This window comes from Chroicocephalus ridibundus, chromosome 20, assembly GCF_963924245.1.
Source record: "Chroicocephalus ridibundus chromosome 20, bChrRid1.1, whole genome shotgun sequence".
Classification (NCBI taxonomy): Eukaryota; Metazoa; Chordata; class Aves; order Charadriiformes; family Laridae; genus Chroicocephalus; species Chroicocephalus ridibundus.
The window spans coordinates 1,264,830-1,279,223 of NC_086303.1; the positions used below are offsets into that span (position 1 = coordinate 1,264,830).

General features: G+C 43.3%; 1 protein-coding gene across 1 annotated transcript in view; it reads right to left on the minus strand.

Annotated features, from left to right (window-relative positions):
* Positions 1 to 414: 414 nt before the first annotated feature.
* Positions 415 to 14,394, minus strand: part of IGFN1 (immunoglobulin like and fibronectin type III domain containing 1) — a 41,025-nt gene continuing 27,045 nt past the window's right edge. The window contains exons 14-25 of the mRNA XM_063356549.1: positions 13,187 to 13,311; positions 11,591 to 11,732; positions 10,786 to 11,082; positions 9,863 to 10,162; positions 8,797 to 8,970; positions 7,770 to 7,898; positions 6,987 to 7,289; positions 5,588 to 5,676; positions 4,436 to 4,631; positions 3,524 to 3,823; positions 2,688 to 3,014; positions 415 to 1,611 (exon numbers count right to left, since the gene is read on the minus strand). Coding sequence (XP_063212619.1) covers positions 1,598 to 1,611; positions 2,688 to 3,014; positions 3,524 to 3,823; positions 4,436 to 4,631; positions 5,588 to 5,676; positions 6,987 to 7,289; positions 7,770 to 7,898; positions 8,797 to 8,970; positions 9,863 to 10,162; positions 10,786 to 11,082; positions 11,591 to 11,732; positions 13,187 to 13,311 — 2,396 coding nt within the window. The 3' untranslated portion in view covers positions 415 to 1,597. The remainder of the gene's footprint in view (positions 1,612 to 2,687; positions 3,015 to 3,523; positions 3,824 to 4,435; positions 4,632 to 5,587; positions 5,677 to 6,986; positions 7,290 to 7,769; positions 7,899 to 8,796; positions 8,971 to 9,862; positions 10,163 to 10,785; positions 11,083 to 11,590; positions 11,733 to 13,186; positions 13,312 to 14,394) is intronic.

Below are 14,394 nucleotides of genomic sequence, written 5' to 3' on the forward strand. Positions count from 1 at the left end.
ATTCCATGATTCTGTGATAAGCATGCAACGTGAACGTTCCCAGTAGCAACTGGTATCAATAGCTTCAAGGAAGGAGGTGTGAGATCGCTTGCCATGGGTACATCCTGATCAGTAAGTGACCAGCTTATGCTGCCACGCACATTATTATACTTTTTTTGAACCTAAATTGCATGATTAGAGACTGCACTATGCTGCCACTCCATCAGCACGTTCAGATATTAGCGAGAAATAGACCCATAAAAGCCTTACATCTGTTGTTCTTCTGTTCTTCCAAGATTAAACAGGAACCTACATACGCAATTCAGGATGAAGAGTGAACTTATACAGCCATTACGTATGAAAACTGCACCGGACGTGGACTGGCATTCAGGAACTGGCTGGGCTTCTTTCTCCAAAATAAACACTTACTCATGGTAGATTTTACTGAACCATGGTTTAATTTCATCATCTACTGTTGCTAGGTCTGTACAACATTGTACAAAATATAATCAAAAAGAACATTTCAGCCCCACATAAATGTTTGACTGGCTGCCTGAGGATCCAGTGGCTTTGAGTCTCTGATCTATGCTCTCCTGTCTTCTAGATGCTGTCATCAAAGTACCTTTGGTGCTAAGGCTACAATGCTCTACGTTCGGACAGTCACCATAACATTTTTGCTTTCCAGTCTCCTTCTCCGCTCAGCGGTGGAATCCCCCAGCCGTGGCAGAGGATCTCCGGTGGTACCTCGTATTTCTGGTCAAACATGAAAGACTTTTAACCTCTTTTTGCATCAGGCAAAAACACTCTAGCAATGTCACGAGGCAGGGGCAGTTATGTTTCAAAGGGGATACTAATGTGGTAGTTTAGGACTGATATATCCTTTTTTTGCAGCACGTGCCATAGCAGGTTTTTTAAGTACAGCTCACACTAACACAACTGGTTCTAGATCTCCATTTTCATTCCCATCAATGCATGTTCGCTGGGAGTAGCACTACCCCGTGTTAGCCTACTTGAAGAATTTATCTCTTGCCCAGATAAAACTAGCAGGCAGATACTCTTTTCAACGTAGAGGTTAAGGGAAATAATATACTTAGCTGCTACTGGTAGTGGAATACATGCAGAACTGCTTCTACCAGAATTAGGAAACCTGCTGAGAATTATACGGAAACTAAAATGATTGCTTCGGATTAGAAAGCCACACGCTAAAAGGCCAGCTTCATACATCTCTGGTGTTAAGAAATAGCCTTGTTGCAGCCCACAGCAGGTGAGTGGTGTGGCAGATTGATCTCTCATGCCTGCGTCTCCATGGAACGTTTCATTTTGGCCAATTATTTTTCCTCTCATCTTCTGTGTTCCTGAAGCTTCTCATCTGTGTTTTAAAGGTCTAATGGAAAGCCGTGTTCATTATGAAAAGACACAATTCTCTTAAAGCATTTTTTCCCCGTTTTGACTACAATGCAGCATCATGTTCCAAATGCAACTACTGGATCTGAAAAATGAAACACTCAGGCTATAATGCGCATCTGGAAATAAATACATAGCCTTCGTACAGAGCCAGTTCTCAGTGAAAACCTTCTCATTTGCACAGCAGAGCAGAGATGTTCTCAGGAAGGTCACGCTACAGGGTGGAGTCTGAAAACAAGAGAAAGAGAGAAGCAGCTCAATATTGCAATGAGGGAGGCAGTCTGCAAGGTACACTGGGAAGGGGGACCTGAAAAGTCATGGGGCCAAAAAGACCAATTAGAAAAGGATTCCAGGGATTTAACTGACCCATTTCTCCATTCATATAATCCCAGCAAGGTATTCTGAATGGCATTAAAAGGAAAATATCTGACTCAGAGTAAAGGATATGGGCTTTCCACATGGAAAAGATGAGGGGTAACGGGTACAAGTTACTCCCAGGGAGATTCCGATTGGACACAACAGGAAACCTTTTCACAGTGAGAACAATCAGATGTTGTAACAATCTCCCCAGGGAAGCGGCGGATTCCCCAACATTGGACGTTCTTAAGATTCAGCTGGACAGGGAGCTGGGCCATCTTGTCTAGACTGTGCTTTTGCCAAGAGAGGTTGGATCAGATGATCCTTGAGGTCCCTTCCAACCCGGTATTCTGTGATTCTATGATATCTCATAATGAATGGAGTAAAATTGCCAGTGATATTTATCCATAAGTATACCCACCATGCGTCTATCCTCAGTCAAATACGTTGATTCTCTGTTCACACCAGGATCCCCAGGGATCCCATTTAACTCATATACCACGTTTCTCTCTTTCCTCCCTTCTCATTGTCTTTGGCCACTTAACACCAGTTTTTTCCTCACCGCTTCACCTAACCTTGCACATCTTGCAGAATCTTCTATTCTGCAGCTCCTGCACTGCAGAAAAATCTAACCTAGATGTTATCTTATTAAATGAAGATGGGGTATTTCTTTCCAAAAGATTTGCTCAAGGTCAACCAAAATCTTTGTCTCGTGTAGAAATCAAGTGTTTTTCTCACATCTGCCTTGTCATTCCTATTTCTGTTTCATACTTTATAACTAGCAGGTAAATTCAAAATTCATTAAAGCAGTCCAAATATACACTGCCTTATGGGAGATTGCTCTTGTCAGTAAATAGAGCTGTATGGCTACCACTTATAAGGCATCTTGACAGCAGTGACATATCTTGATGTCACACAATGAAGGAAGAGAAGCGTTAAAGAGTTACCTTTAATAGTGAGGAAGGCTTTGGTGAATGCACGGCCCACTTCATTAGTGGCTTCTACCATATATTCTCCTTCATCATGTTTTGTGACACCTAGGACAACCAGGGAGCAGACGCCAAAGTCGTTTGTGCAAAAATAGGAAGGATCACTGGAGAGGTCTCTATTGTCCTTGTACCATGTGACCTTCGGAGGTGGGTGGCCTCCAACCGCACAGCTCATATGGCACTCGCTCCCAGTGGTCACCACATGAGGCTTCAATGGGACGAGGAATCTCGGGGGCTGGTTTTGATTCACTCCTTTGTATATCTGTGGTTTGACTTGACATTCAACTGTAAAAAAAAAAAAAAAACAAGCAACATAGAAACGCGCACTCGGATACTGCTCCACAGCAACAGAAGGCAGGGTTTAAAGGACCGGGTTTCACCCAGGACACTCGGTTGTGCAGAATGTCTGGCATTCTGCACTGCAAATTGCCAGAGATCCCATGCACCTACGGACTGTAATCTGAGTTTCTTCTCAAACTGGGCAGAATTTAACTTTGAAGTCAGAAACTTTGGTTTCTGCAAAGCTTAAGCCTTAGATTTTCCTGGGCATTAATTTTGTAATGAACTATATGGTACCATGACTGGAAATAAAGGATCTATCCGCACAATGTCCATGCGGAAAGGACAAGCCTTCCCTGCCAAACTGGAATTTCTTAGGGTATCTCTATGCATTCTTCTTCTGGGTAACTAAATGTTCACAGGAGGAGAGACCCATTTCAAGATGGTGTGTTAAAAACAATAGAAGAAACAAAGCATGACAACATACAGAAAAATATTTATAAAAGCTGTTTTACCCTTTGGTTTTCGAATTCTCCAAGGCTGCACAGTTTCAGACGGACCACTGGCTCCCAAGCTATTTTTAGCCACAACCCTAAAGTAGTAGTCCCGGCCTGGGATCAGTTTGGTGAATGTGAACTTGTTGGTGTAGATGAGGTCACCCACCACATGCCACAAGCCCTTCTGTGATTCGCGTTTCAGGACTGTGTAGTAGAGATTACTTTCCCATTTCTCAGATGCTGACGGCATCCAGGTCACTGTTACTGTATTTGGAACATTCTCTTGCAATTGAATAGGTCCAGGCGGTTGCGGGATGTCTGTCAGATGAAGGCAAGGAATATCAAAGACGTAGAGAAAGTGGCACAGTACAGAACCCTAAAAAATTTAAGGCCATTCTGTGGCTGGGGGCTGAGTAAACATCCTGGTCATTAGAAGGGGCAAAATTTGATTCCTTCTCCAGACACACAAACTGATTTGGCGTTAACTGAACATCTGCGTCGCTGGGCCTCCTTCCCTTCTCGTAGGGATGAGATGCGGGCTGGTACTGCTAAACTTTTTCACCTCTTAGGAAGACAGCATATGGAGTTGTTGTAGGTATGACTAAATGTCCTACAGCCTGCTGCTGACTGTTACAAAGAGCATGAACTACTCTCCTCTGGTCTGCACCCTCCATCTGTGGGACCGTGCCTTTTTAAGCAGAGTCACTCCGGAAGCCGGGTGTAAGTTTAATCGGTAGATTTCTCTGTCCTGCAGACACAGCCAAGTGATATCACAAAGTGGCCAGGCTGAGCCTCATGGGACGTTGTACTCTAGTTCTCCCTGTGCCTGCATGGCTTAACTGCACCAGAGCTCACCGTGCTGAACTCAGGTCGTTGCCTACCGCCTTTTTGCAGCAAATCTGTACGTATTTATGGTGGCGAGTGAGTTACCTGTAACTTGAATTTGGAAGCTGAATGTTTCTCTTTTCCCTAACCCGTTCTGGAGCTCAATGGTGTAGGTGCCGGTGTCAGTGTACTCAGCAGCTCCAATCAGCAGCTGGGTGGTACCATCTTTGGTGTGTACTGCAGCCTGGTCTGGAAGAGGAAGCCCATCCTTTAACCAGGTCACCACTGGATCTGGAGATGCCTGTAAAGAACAACACGAGTGACAGTCCCCTAGTTTTGCCTCCAGATTGCGTCTTTACATCTTTAGTTTCATTATCTTGTCCCAAACGTATACCTATATGACACAGTAAAGTAATATTTAGAAACATGGATCCAAGAGGGATCTAAGAGCCCTGGATAAAGGGCTGCTTTAAAGTTTCTTTGTAACTTTCCTCTTCCTCTGTGTCTCTTAAGAATGTTATTGTAGCGAGGTGTCCAGGTTAACTATGTCAAACAAGGCGTGCTAGATCAAGAACAACAGATGAGTTCAGTAGTTAATATTTTCTACTTTTAAAAAGATCCGCTGGTTTTGGAAAGAAAAAACATCCTCAAAGTCTTTATTTCCATTGTGCCATCTTTGGTCTCTGTTCTCCAAGAGATTAGGAGAAAGGAAAGGCCAGCAAATACACACACTCTGCCTTCCTCAACCTCTTGTTGGTATCCCAGGCTTTACCCGGGGTGTTCCAAGCTTACATCAAAGCCCACAGGATTCCTGTCAGCACGTGTCTATTTCTCACGTCATACGGTTTAAGTCCTGCTGCTTAGTGAGACAAACACATAGAGGATGTTGCTAGAAACGCTACCCCAAGGCCTTCCAAAAGGGTTAGGGGGAAACCAGCTGATTTTTAAACTCTGACGGATGTGTACCAGATGATGCCAGTGCTGATATGGGTGGATGGACAGCATTGTGCCTTGTTTGCAGAGGTTAACGGATGACCACAATCTCATAAAACACTAATGCCAAGAGCGACGGCTGAATTCTTGTTCATGTTTCCCTCGTGCAGAAAGCGTACACAGCACAGGCAGGCTAAAGGATCTGCCCAGTGCCCGGTAAACAAAATTCCACGCCAAGAAAATATTAGCTCAGTTTTCATGTCTGCTATTGACTACGACAGAAAAACAGATGGGGAATTCTCACAAACACAGTGGAATACTTACTTCAAAGGGAATATTCACTCGGATGGTACTTCTTGCTTTTATAACTAGGAAGCTTTTCACGGTGTCATCTATTAGGAACCTGGGAGGAACTGGAAAAGACAGTGATTACAATAAAAAGTTGTACATCATTACAGAGTCACTGGCTGACAAACTCTTCCGCCTGTGTTCGATACCCCTAACACCTTTCCCACAGCTGCTCTGTGGGCTGTTGATAAACTCGGAGTGGTACTGTGGAAAAAAAGCTCCTCGGTTCAGAACCAGAGTTTACACCTTTCAAATTTTCTTACTATCTATTTATCACTACGACTAAACAAGGGGAAACGATGTAAAAATACATTCACAATGTTTGTATACACGTGATGTCTCAATCACAGAGAAACTGGCTCCTTGGCATGCTTTACCCCACCACGTGGATGATCTTTTGTGTAAAACGACAGCTGGGGAAAAGGAAATCGCAGCGGACACTTCCGCAATATTCGTGCAATAGGGAGTACAGAATATCTTCAGGAAACGGGCCTAAGTTTCTTAAAAGTAAATTTTTTTAGCATTTAAAATATTTTTTATTTCTTTTCATCAATATAATACATGATTGTATCTAGCATTTTTCTAAAAATGCCAAATACAATAGTGCTAAATTGTATTTAGCGTTTCCAGTTTAAACTGGAAAAACTGCTTCCCAGATGACCTATACTCATCTGTTCACTGACTGATTGTAAAAGGAGTCTCCAGGCATAGGCCAAAAGTAGACATTTTGACTTAGAACCCAAATTAAGGAAGACAAATTCCTCACAAATCTCTTAGTTCTGTATTTCTGCAACATTCCCAAACAGCAGGAAAAAAAAAATCAGAGCTACAGATTGTAAAAAAAAAGGTGAAAAAGTGAAAATGGCGAAAACTTTTAAACTAGAAAATTGAAAAGGAAAATAAAATTTACAAAAAACAATATAACCATTGCAATTAAAGAGAATGAAATAAAATGCTTAATTCCACAACACTGTATAGAAATAGACTGAAAACTATTTTTTTCCTTCAAAGAACATGGGTATGCATAAGGTGCGTGTGGTTCCTGTCTGTCATGACTGTGGTGTAGCTCTGCACGTGGGGCAAAATGTAAATCCCAGGAAAAAATACAGTTTTGGGGTTTTTTTTATCGTAATGAGTTTTGAACATGAGTTGAGCACTGTGTATTGCAGATTTATTATCAGTTAAACCTTCAGAATTTCCTGATGAGGTCACCAAATAGGACCACGCTGTAGAGGAAGGAGCAGTGTAGTACTTGTCCTTCTGTTACAGCCTGGGACTTGAAAGAAGCCCATCACAGTGACCTACGGACCTTGTCTGCATCCTGTTACCTCTAGAATGACTTTGCTCATTCTGAACGCAGCCCACTTTGACCTACCTACAGGGGCAGCAGCTTCGATGAAAGCTTCAACCTCTGCAGCTTCTCCTGGACCACTGTCATTGAGGGCTCTCACCCGTAGGAAGTACCTCTCCTTGGCTAGGAGGCCTTTAACTGTGTAAGTGGTCACCTCTATGGGAAGAGCGTTGCATTTGGTCCAGTTGAGGTTGTTAGAAGACCGCATCTCCACCTCGTAGCCGTTCACGTCACTTCCTTCTTTTGCTTCAGGTCTCTTCCATGTCAAGGTGACACTAGTGCTGTCACTGCTGCTCACTTTAAGGTCCTGCACTTGACCTGGGGATTCTGAAAAGAGAAATTTTATTTAAACTATTTTTCTAGGATTTCTGTCCCCTCTATTCCGTCACTTCCTGAGATTCCCCAACATTCTTGAAGTGCACTGGATACCCAACCTGCTATCTTGCCTCCCCCTTGTCCCAGCTCTTCGAGGCTGGATCCAGATGCCTGCACTTGCCAGCTGTGCGGTACCATCTGCACCGCTCCTGAAATGGTTTGCAGCCCATCCTGAAAACTTCTCCACACTCCACGTAACTCCCACACAGGGAGTCTGCCACATCTTGACTGAGACATCGCACAGGAAATCCTTCCGTTCCTTTCTCATGCTGGTAGCAGATTCTCAGCCACGAAACATCCCCCAATTGTTTGATCTTTGTCTTCACACACTTTACAAAGCGTTTAAAAATGTTGCCTCTCCACTAACATCGCCAGTCTACACCGCCAGCTTTATGTATTCCCAAGGCGGAAGGATGGGGGCAGCGCACTTACTCGTGGAATCCCGTGCAAACGCAGGCTGTGATGGTTCACTGGCATCTCCTATGCCAGCAGCATTGACAGCTGCCACGCGAAATTCATACTGCAGACCTTTCTTGAGACTGGTCATCTTCAGCTTCCTGTCTGCAGAAAGAAAAGGAAGAGGCTGGCTCGGGTAAGCTCTTCCCGAAGCAGGAAAGGGTGAGACAACAACATTTACTCCATGTAAAACTGTGCACTGAATAATTCCCAGGAGCTGTTGCCAATTCCCCTGCCTTTCCCTACCCTACCGCACTGGGACGTGTTCATTGTATTTCCTTTCAAATCAAACAGTATTTGGGAGTTATTAAAGTTAGAGAAAGGATAAACAGTGCTTTTCCTCATAGGATTAATCCTAAACTCTTCTATACCTGATAAGAAGTCCTAGCCTGCATCTGATAGATAATTGATAGCTACAGTCAAAACATGTTTTGGAGCTCATACACATCACTTGGCTTTCTTTATCTTCCTCATATTTATAAATTCTTGTCTGCTGAGTTCCTAGCATGAGGACTAAGGACACTAGTTCTGCATGTGAAGACTTTATTTACAGAAATTGAAGACATTATTTTATCTCTAGAGGAGCTATGCCCCAGGATGCAGCAGTGAGCTTCTCTGCACTCTTCCCCAGCCGTATGTTTGCACACAATCTAGAAAAAAAAAATAGTCATAATCCTCCTCCCAGTCATTCAGCCGTAGGTAAATCCAAGACCTGGCTTTGGTATGGCACAGCTGCGTAACCTTACTTGTGAAAAGACATGTACGCTAGAGCTGTGAAAGAAAAGAAGGTAAAACTTCAGCCAGGGCTAATATGGTTTTGATGGGGACAGTCAGCAGCCCAAGAATTCACAGGAAAAACACTGATGTGAAGAGATATAAGATCCTAAGCAGAAAGCAAGGAGTTAGAAGGCAGCAGCTCCACAAAGACCAGCGTGTTACCTCCAGAACCCAGCTGACCCTTTTGTCTTTTCCTCCAGTCTGTTCTGGGATTTAAGCTACCTACCCGCTATAGGCACATTGTTGACTGGCAGCCAGGTCGTGGTACCCTTCTTGCGTTTCTGAACGATGTATCCCACAATTCGGGAACTGCCAGTTTTACGAGGCATTTTCCAGGATATTGTGATGGTGTCTCTGCTGGCACTGACAATCTCAGGGGGATCTGGGGCACCAGGTGAAGCTAGAAAGAGATTAATGTGTCATTATTAGCAGGTGTATTTTTATTGCAAGATAAGAAAGTGTTCTGTGGCATTTCTTCTTCTAGTTTCCCCAAGGTATTCATAAGGATGCGTTTTGGAAACCTGACTGAGGCCTGAAGCTCTGTATCCTATTCCCCACACAAACAGGATCCAGCATGGACCTCTGTTCCTGAATTTTGTATCCATGGCTGACCTCCCGTCATCACGACTCACAATTCCACTGCTGGCCTACAGACTGAGGCAGGTTATTCTTACATGGTGGGAAAAGTCAGCATTATTCTTGCTTTTAATGACAGAAACTGGAAATGGAATGGATTTTCTTTACACCCAAGCCTTCTCATAATCATGAGGAGAATGTAGTAAGAAGAAAATTGGAAACAGAAGAGAGCATTGCTTTCTCTCTACATTCATGCTCATGGCAAAACTTTAAATTAAATTAAATATTTAAATTAATTGAAGGACAAAGAATAGAATTAGTTGTTTGGAAATCAGGAGAATGAAGTGGTCATACTGAAAAATGCTGCACATACGGAGACACTCCTTTGCCTAGGGAGTTAAGAAAAGGCCTCACATGTTACCTTTGTAGCCACCCCGGGGAAAATTTTCTCTGATCTAGCTGCATACTGCATTTCCCTCATGAAACTCGCTTTCCAATTCAGAACGGAGCATAACTGAGCATGTTACACCATCTCACTCAACATCACCAAAGCCCACAATAAACTTCGAGTCTCTATTTGCAATCTCCCAGATTTGTGTGAAGACTTCACAGCCTTGATTCAAGTTCAGATCTGTAGCATCATCCAAAACGCATTCTTTGATGTCATCTTTGTTAAAGAAATTCCGAGACAGTTGTCAGGAAAATTTCTTCCTTACCTTTACTGACAGCCTTCACTTCATCTGATTCCAGCGCGTCACTAGTGCCCTCGGCATTCACAGCTCTCACCCTGAAGTAGTAGCTCACGTCTTGTTCCACTTTGTTAGTAGTGAAGGTAGTGCAGCTCTTGGGGGTTTCTCCCAAAGTCACCCAGTCGCTCTTGCCTACCTGCTGCCTCTCGATAATGTAGCTTTGCACTGGTTTGCCCCCGTCATCCTTTGGGGGATTCCACTGAATGGTGATGTCGTTTGCAGAGCTTTCCACAATTTTGATGGGTCCTGCAGGCGGCTGTGGCTTGTCTGAAAAGACGAACACAGAGAGACTGTGAGGTGTCTCTAGACCCAAACGTGCTCCTGGGTTTGGCGCAGACACTGTCTCTTGCTGGGAGACTCCATTTCTGATGGAATACATGCATCGTTGCAGAATGAGGGCTGGGCACTTGAACCGCCTCTTCAAAACTTCCACTCTTCTAACTTTTGATAAGGAAGAGAGGTGGAAGCCAGGCCCTTGCCCCATGGGCTAACTGTTCTCATAAGGACTGCACCGATTCAGCTTGCTCAGAAGGAGGAACACCATTTCTGGTCTTCCAAAAGAGCGCAGACCTTTATGGTAGGGCTGAATTTGGTCTCGATAATCCATTTTAGATTTGGCTGTTGCGCATAGCCCTATCTCCCGTAGTCACCCAACATTCAAAACTCAGCTGCTGAGACCACGCAAAACCAAACTAGATTCGTGTCACCTTGTACTAAAGGGCAATAAACATGTCAGCGATCTTTACTTGTACCCTGATTTAGTGGAAAATTACATAGTCTTGCTCATCTTGGAATACCCAGTAGCTCTCAATAAGATCGTCACCAGTGTTAATGGGTTCCCTGCCTAAGCCTTACAATGAAAGCCACAGGGGATGTTATGGGGCACTTACCTGTTACCACAAGCTTTAAGTCGATCTCCAGGACCCCACTGTCATTCTTCAGCCTGACTTTGTAATCCCCACAGTCCTTTCTCTCACTGCTGGCGATGGACAGCATGGTAAAGGTCTCTGTTTTATCAACGCGAATCCTTGTGTCATCTATTAGCTCCATTCTGTCCTTTAGCCACGTCGCTCTGACTGGCAGCCGGCCCTCGAAAGGGATTTTGATCTTTACTTTCTCCCCTGCCTTGGCCACAGTAGGCACACTCGATAAGTTTTTGAGGAGAACTTTGTCAACCTGTGGAGGATCTAAGCAGATGATACAAGGCCATTAAAAACTGCAACTCAAAGAGGATAAGGCTGACCTTGGCGGGACGGGCTTCCCTCAGGATGCTGCCAACAATGCTTAGAAGCTCACAACGTTTGGACCTTCACCTTTAGTTGCACGCTCAGTGCTTCACGTACATGCATGTACAGGATAGTTATCACAAAGTACTTGTGGTATCATACTGTCCTTTTCCCTGGGCAAATTTCTCATAGGCAAGACACTAAACACAAGAATGAAGAATCTTGTCTGATAAAGCGTTATGTGCACCCCAAATTCTTTGAGTTAATAATAGAAGCTTTTCAGGAAGGCTCCCCAGTTAAACTTGTCAATACAAAATGCACCAACCTGTACAAAAACTATCTCCCATTTACACGGTAATTCTTTATAATAAAGTTGTCTCAATAACCAACTATAGATCTCTGAGAAAACATATTACATTTAAAGCCCATCAAGGCTAACACGCTGCATTGGTAGTTTGAATAGACTCACCTTCAACAAAAATTGAAGCTTCCGTTTTTACATCTCCACCTTCAAACCTGTATCTCCCAGCGTGAATATCTTCCACTTTGTTAATAATTAGTTTGTGGACTAGACCTTCTTTTTCGAAATAGACTCCATCCATGCTGGTTAACTACGACATAAAGCACAGAGACCCATTCTTAAAAAAAAAGAAAAAAAAAGGGCAATCCAAAATTAAACTGGACAGACAAAAATTTGAAATTAACTGAAAAGACTGATGAATGACATGCATGTTTAATTACTATAATATTCTGTGGTTACTCATCTGGTAACGTTGCATGTAAACATTATCAACATAGTCCCCACAAAGACTTGATTCAAAGTCCATTAAGATAAATTTTAGTAAAATCTCCAAGCTCTCTCTTTCTATTCTTAATGACAAAACCTTTAGGCCATGCTCGAGTATGACACCTCAGAACTCCTACAGTCTCATCTGGATGCCACAGCTGGAATTACTCTTCAGTGTTGTTTTGGAACATGGAATATGATGTCTATGCTTGACCTTATGCACGAATTTGAAAGAGTACGCTTTGTGTTATGCCTGCCTGAAGGATTCTTTGAAGATTTTCCCTCACTTTTTGCATATTTCTCTCACTCATCAAGGAAAAGAAAAAGGATTGCATTGCAAGGAAGAGACACACACCATCTCCACCCATGAAAAAGAATGGAAAACACAAAGCCTCCTGTTGTTAGCAAGAATGGCAATGCCTTGTAGCAGGAAGGGGGAGAAATCTTGCTGGGTTTCTATCAAGAATTTTATTATCAAAAGGCTCCTGCCTGGGCCATACTCAGACGGCAGTAAGACTGGCAGAGGGAAGGACACCTTGACATGACACCGAATAAGAAGTAGAGCCAGAGAGCAGAGTATTGCTAACCCAGTGTCCTGGTTTGAGTGACATAGGTTTAATTTCTCTTCTAATACTTGGGGAAACTGCACTTTTAGAAGACTCTAGTGTCTGAATTTGTGACAATATTTACTTTATAGCCAGCTAGGCTATGTGAGATTCAAGGTCTCGGTGTTTTCGAGCTCGCCAATGCAAGGATGAGGAGGAGCGAGACCTGGGCACTTGACCCAAGCTGCCAACAGGATTATTTCATACCATGAACATCACATTCAGTATAAACTGGAAGGTTTGCTGCGTAATACTCTCTCTCTCTCCCTTGATGGCAGTGGACCAGAGAACGTCTTGCCCCGGTGCCGGAGCCCTGAGCCCTTCCCTTCCCTTCCTCCTGAAGCCGCAGTGCCCGCAGTGTCCCACATTTGCCTTCCCTGCTGGAGCGCACAACTCCCTGTGATAGAATGGGCTGAATATAATCCTGGTATATTTTATATTGGTATCAGGATCAATATTGGTTCTTTAGTGTTATTAATGTTAATTACTTAGTCTTATCCTATTAAATCTATTTATGTTTCAACCCTCGGGTTTCCTTGGTTTTCCCCGATTCCCCTTCTCAGGTGTCGTGGAGGGGTCATTGGGTGATAGAATGACTGTCTAAATGATAATAAATTGTTGCGGGTTTCTCAAACCATAACACTCAAGAAAACAGTAGCTAGAGGACACCTACCTTTAATCCATCTTTAAACCAGGTTCCTGTCACGTCATGTTTACTGACAGTGCAAGACAGCTCAGCTGGTTCGCCTTTCAGGACTCTGACATCAAATAAGTGTTTGTCGAGACGACAGCGTGGTGCTGAACATTCAGAAAAGAAAACGTTGAAAAGATGCTAACTCTGCGTTACACTGACAGAGAGAAATACACGGATGAAAATGCATGTGCGTGCGAGGAGAAAAGAGAGCTTTAAAAAAATGTATACCGTAGTCTTGACAGGCTTTTGTACCACAACACTGTGGGCCAGCTGGCATCAACCCATTGCAGTGGAGGGACGCACCAGCTGGCCTCATACAATAGAGTCCCAACACCAACCTCATGGGCAATGGATTCATCACAAATCACATTATCCATCTACAGATTTGCTATTTTCAGTCTATGCTAATTGTCTTGGCTCCCTCAACAGCCAGTGGGAAAAAATAGGCTGCTCCAGGCTATGGATATATCACTTGATTCTTTTCCTCTGCACTGACCAGACACAGGCTGCCCAACCAGTTTCCCATAAACAGCCCCAAGTCCCACTATTTTCTATCCTCTTTATTCCTCTTTCCCTTCCCAAGTTCTTCTCCATTAACATCCTCATTCCCTCTCTCTAATAAACACCCCACCTCCTTCCCTATTAGCTCCAGTTTTGTTGATTTAGCTTCCTTATTTATAGTTGTGTTTTGGTTGCCTTGATAATTTCTAACTTGCCAGCAAGTCCATTAGATGAATATTCCCCTCTGGTTATACATGTGAAGTTCCTCATTTCTACAGTTTCCACGTTCTCATCTTGCTAGTGTAGCCACTGGTGTTGGTCAAGCGGCTGCATACACGTTACTCTCCTTTTGCTATACACTTCATTATTTCTCATGTTACAAGAGAAAAGAGCTCTTTATATTAGGCCCAATGTGCATATTAATCCAATAGACTCAGGCACAGATTTGTTCCCAGAACTTGGAAAACCACAGGTATTTGCACTAGACGTTAGAAGATATCAAGTGAAACAACAAGGTTTAAATTGGAACAACGTCAAAGAAACACGGCCATATTCCTCGAAACTATATGTGGGAACTAGTACGTTTGCGAACTGAAGTCTGTTCCATGTGGATCTGAATAATCTATTTGAATGAACAGATGATGCCTGTTCTAGATATTTTAAACAAAGATCATTTAGATTTTTAA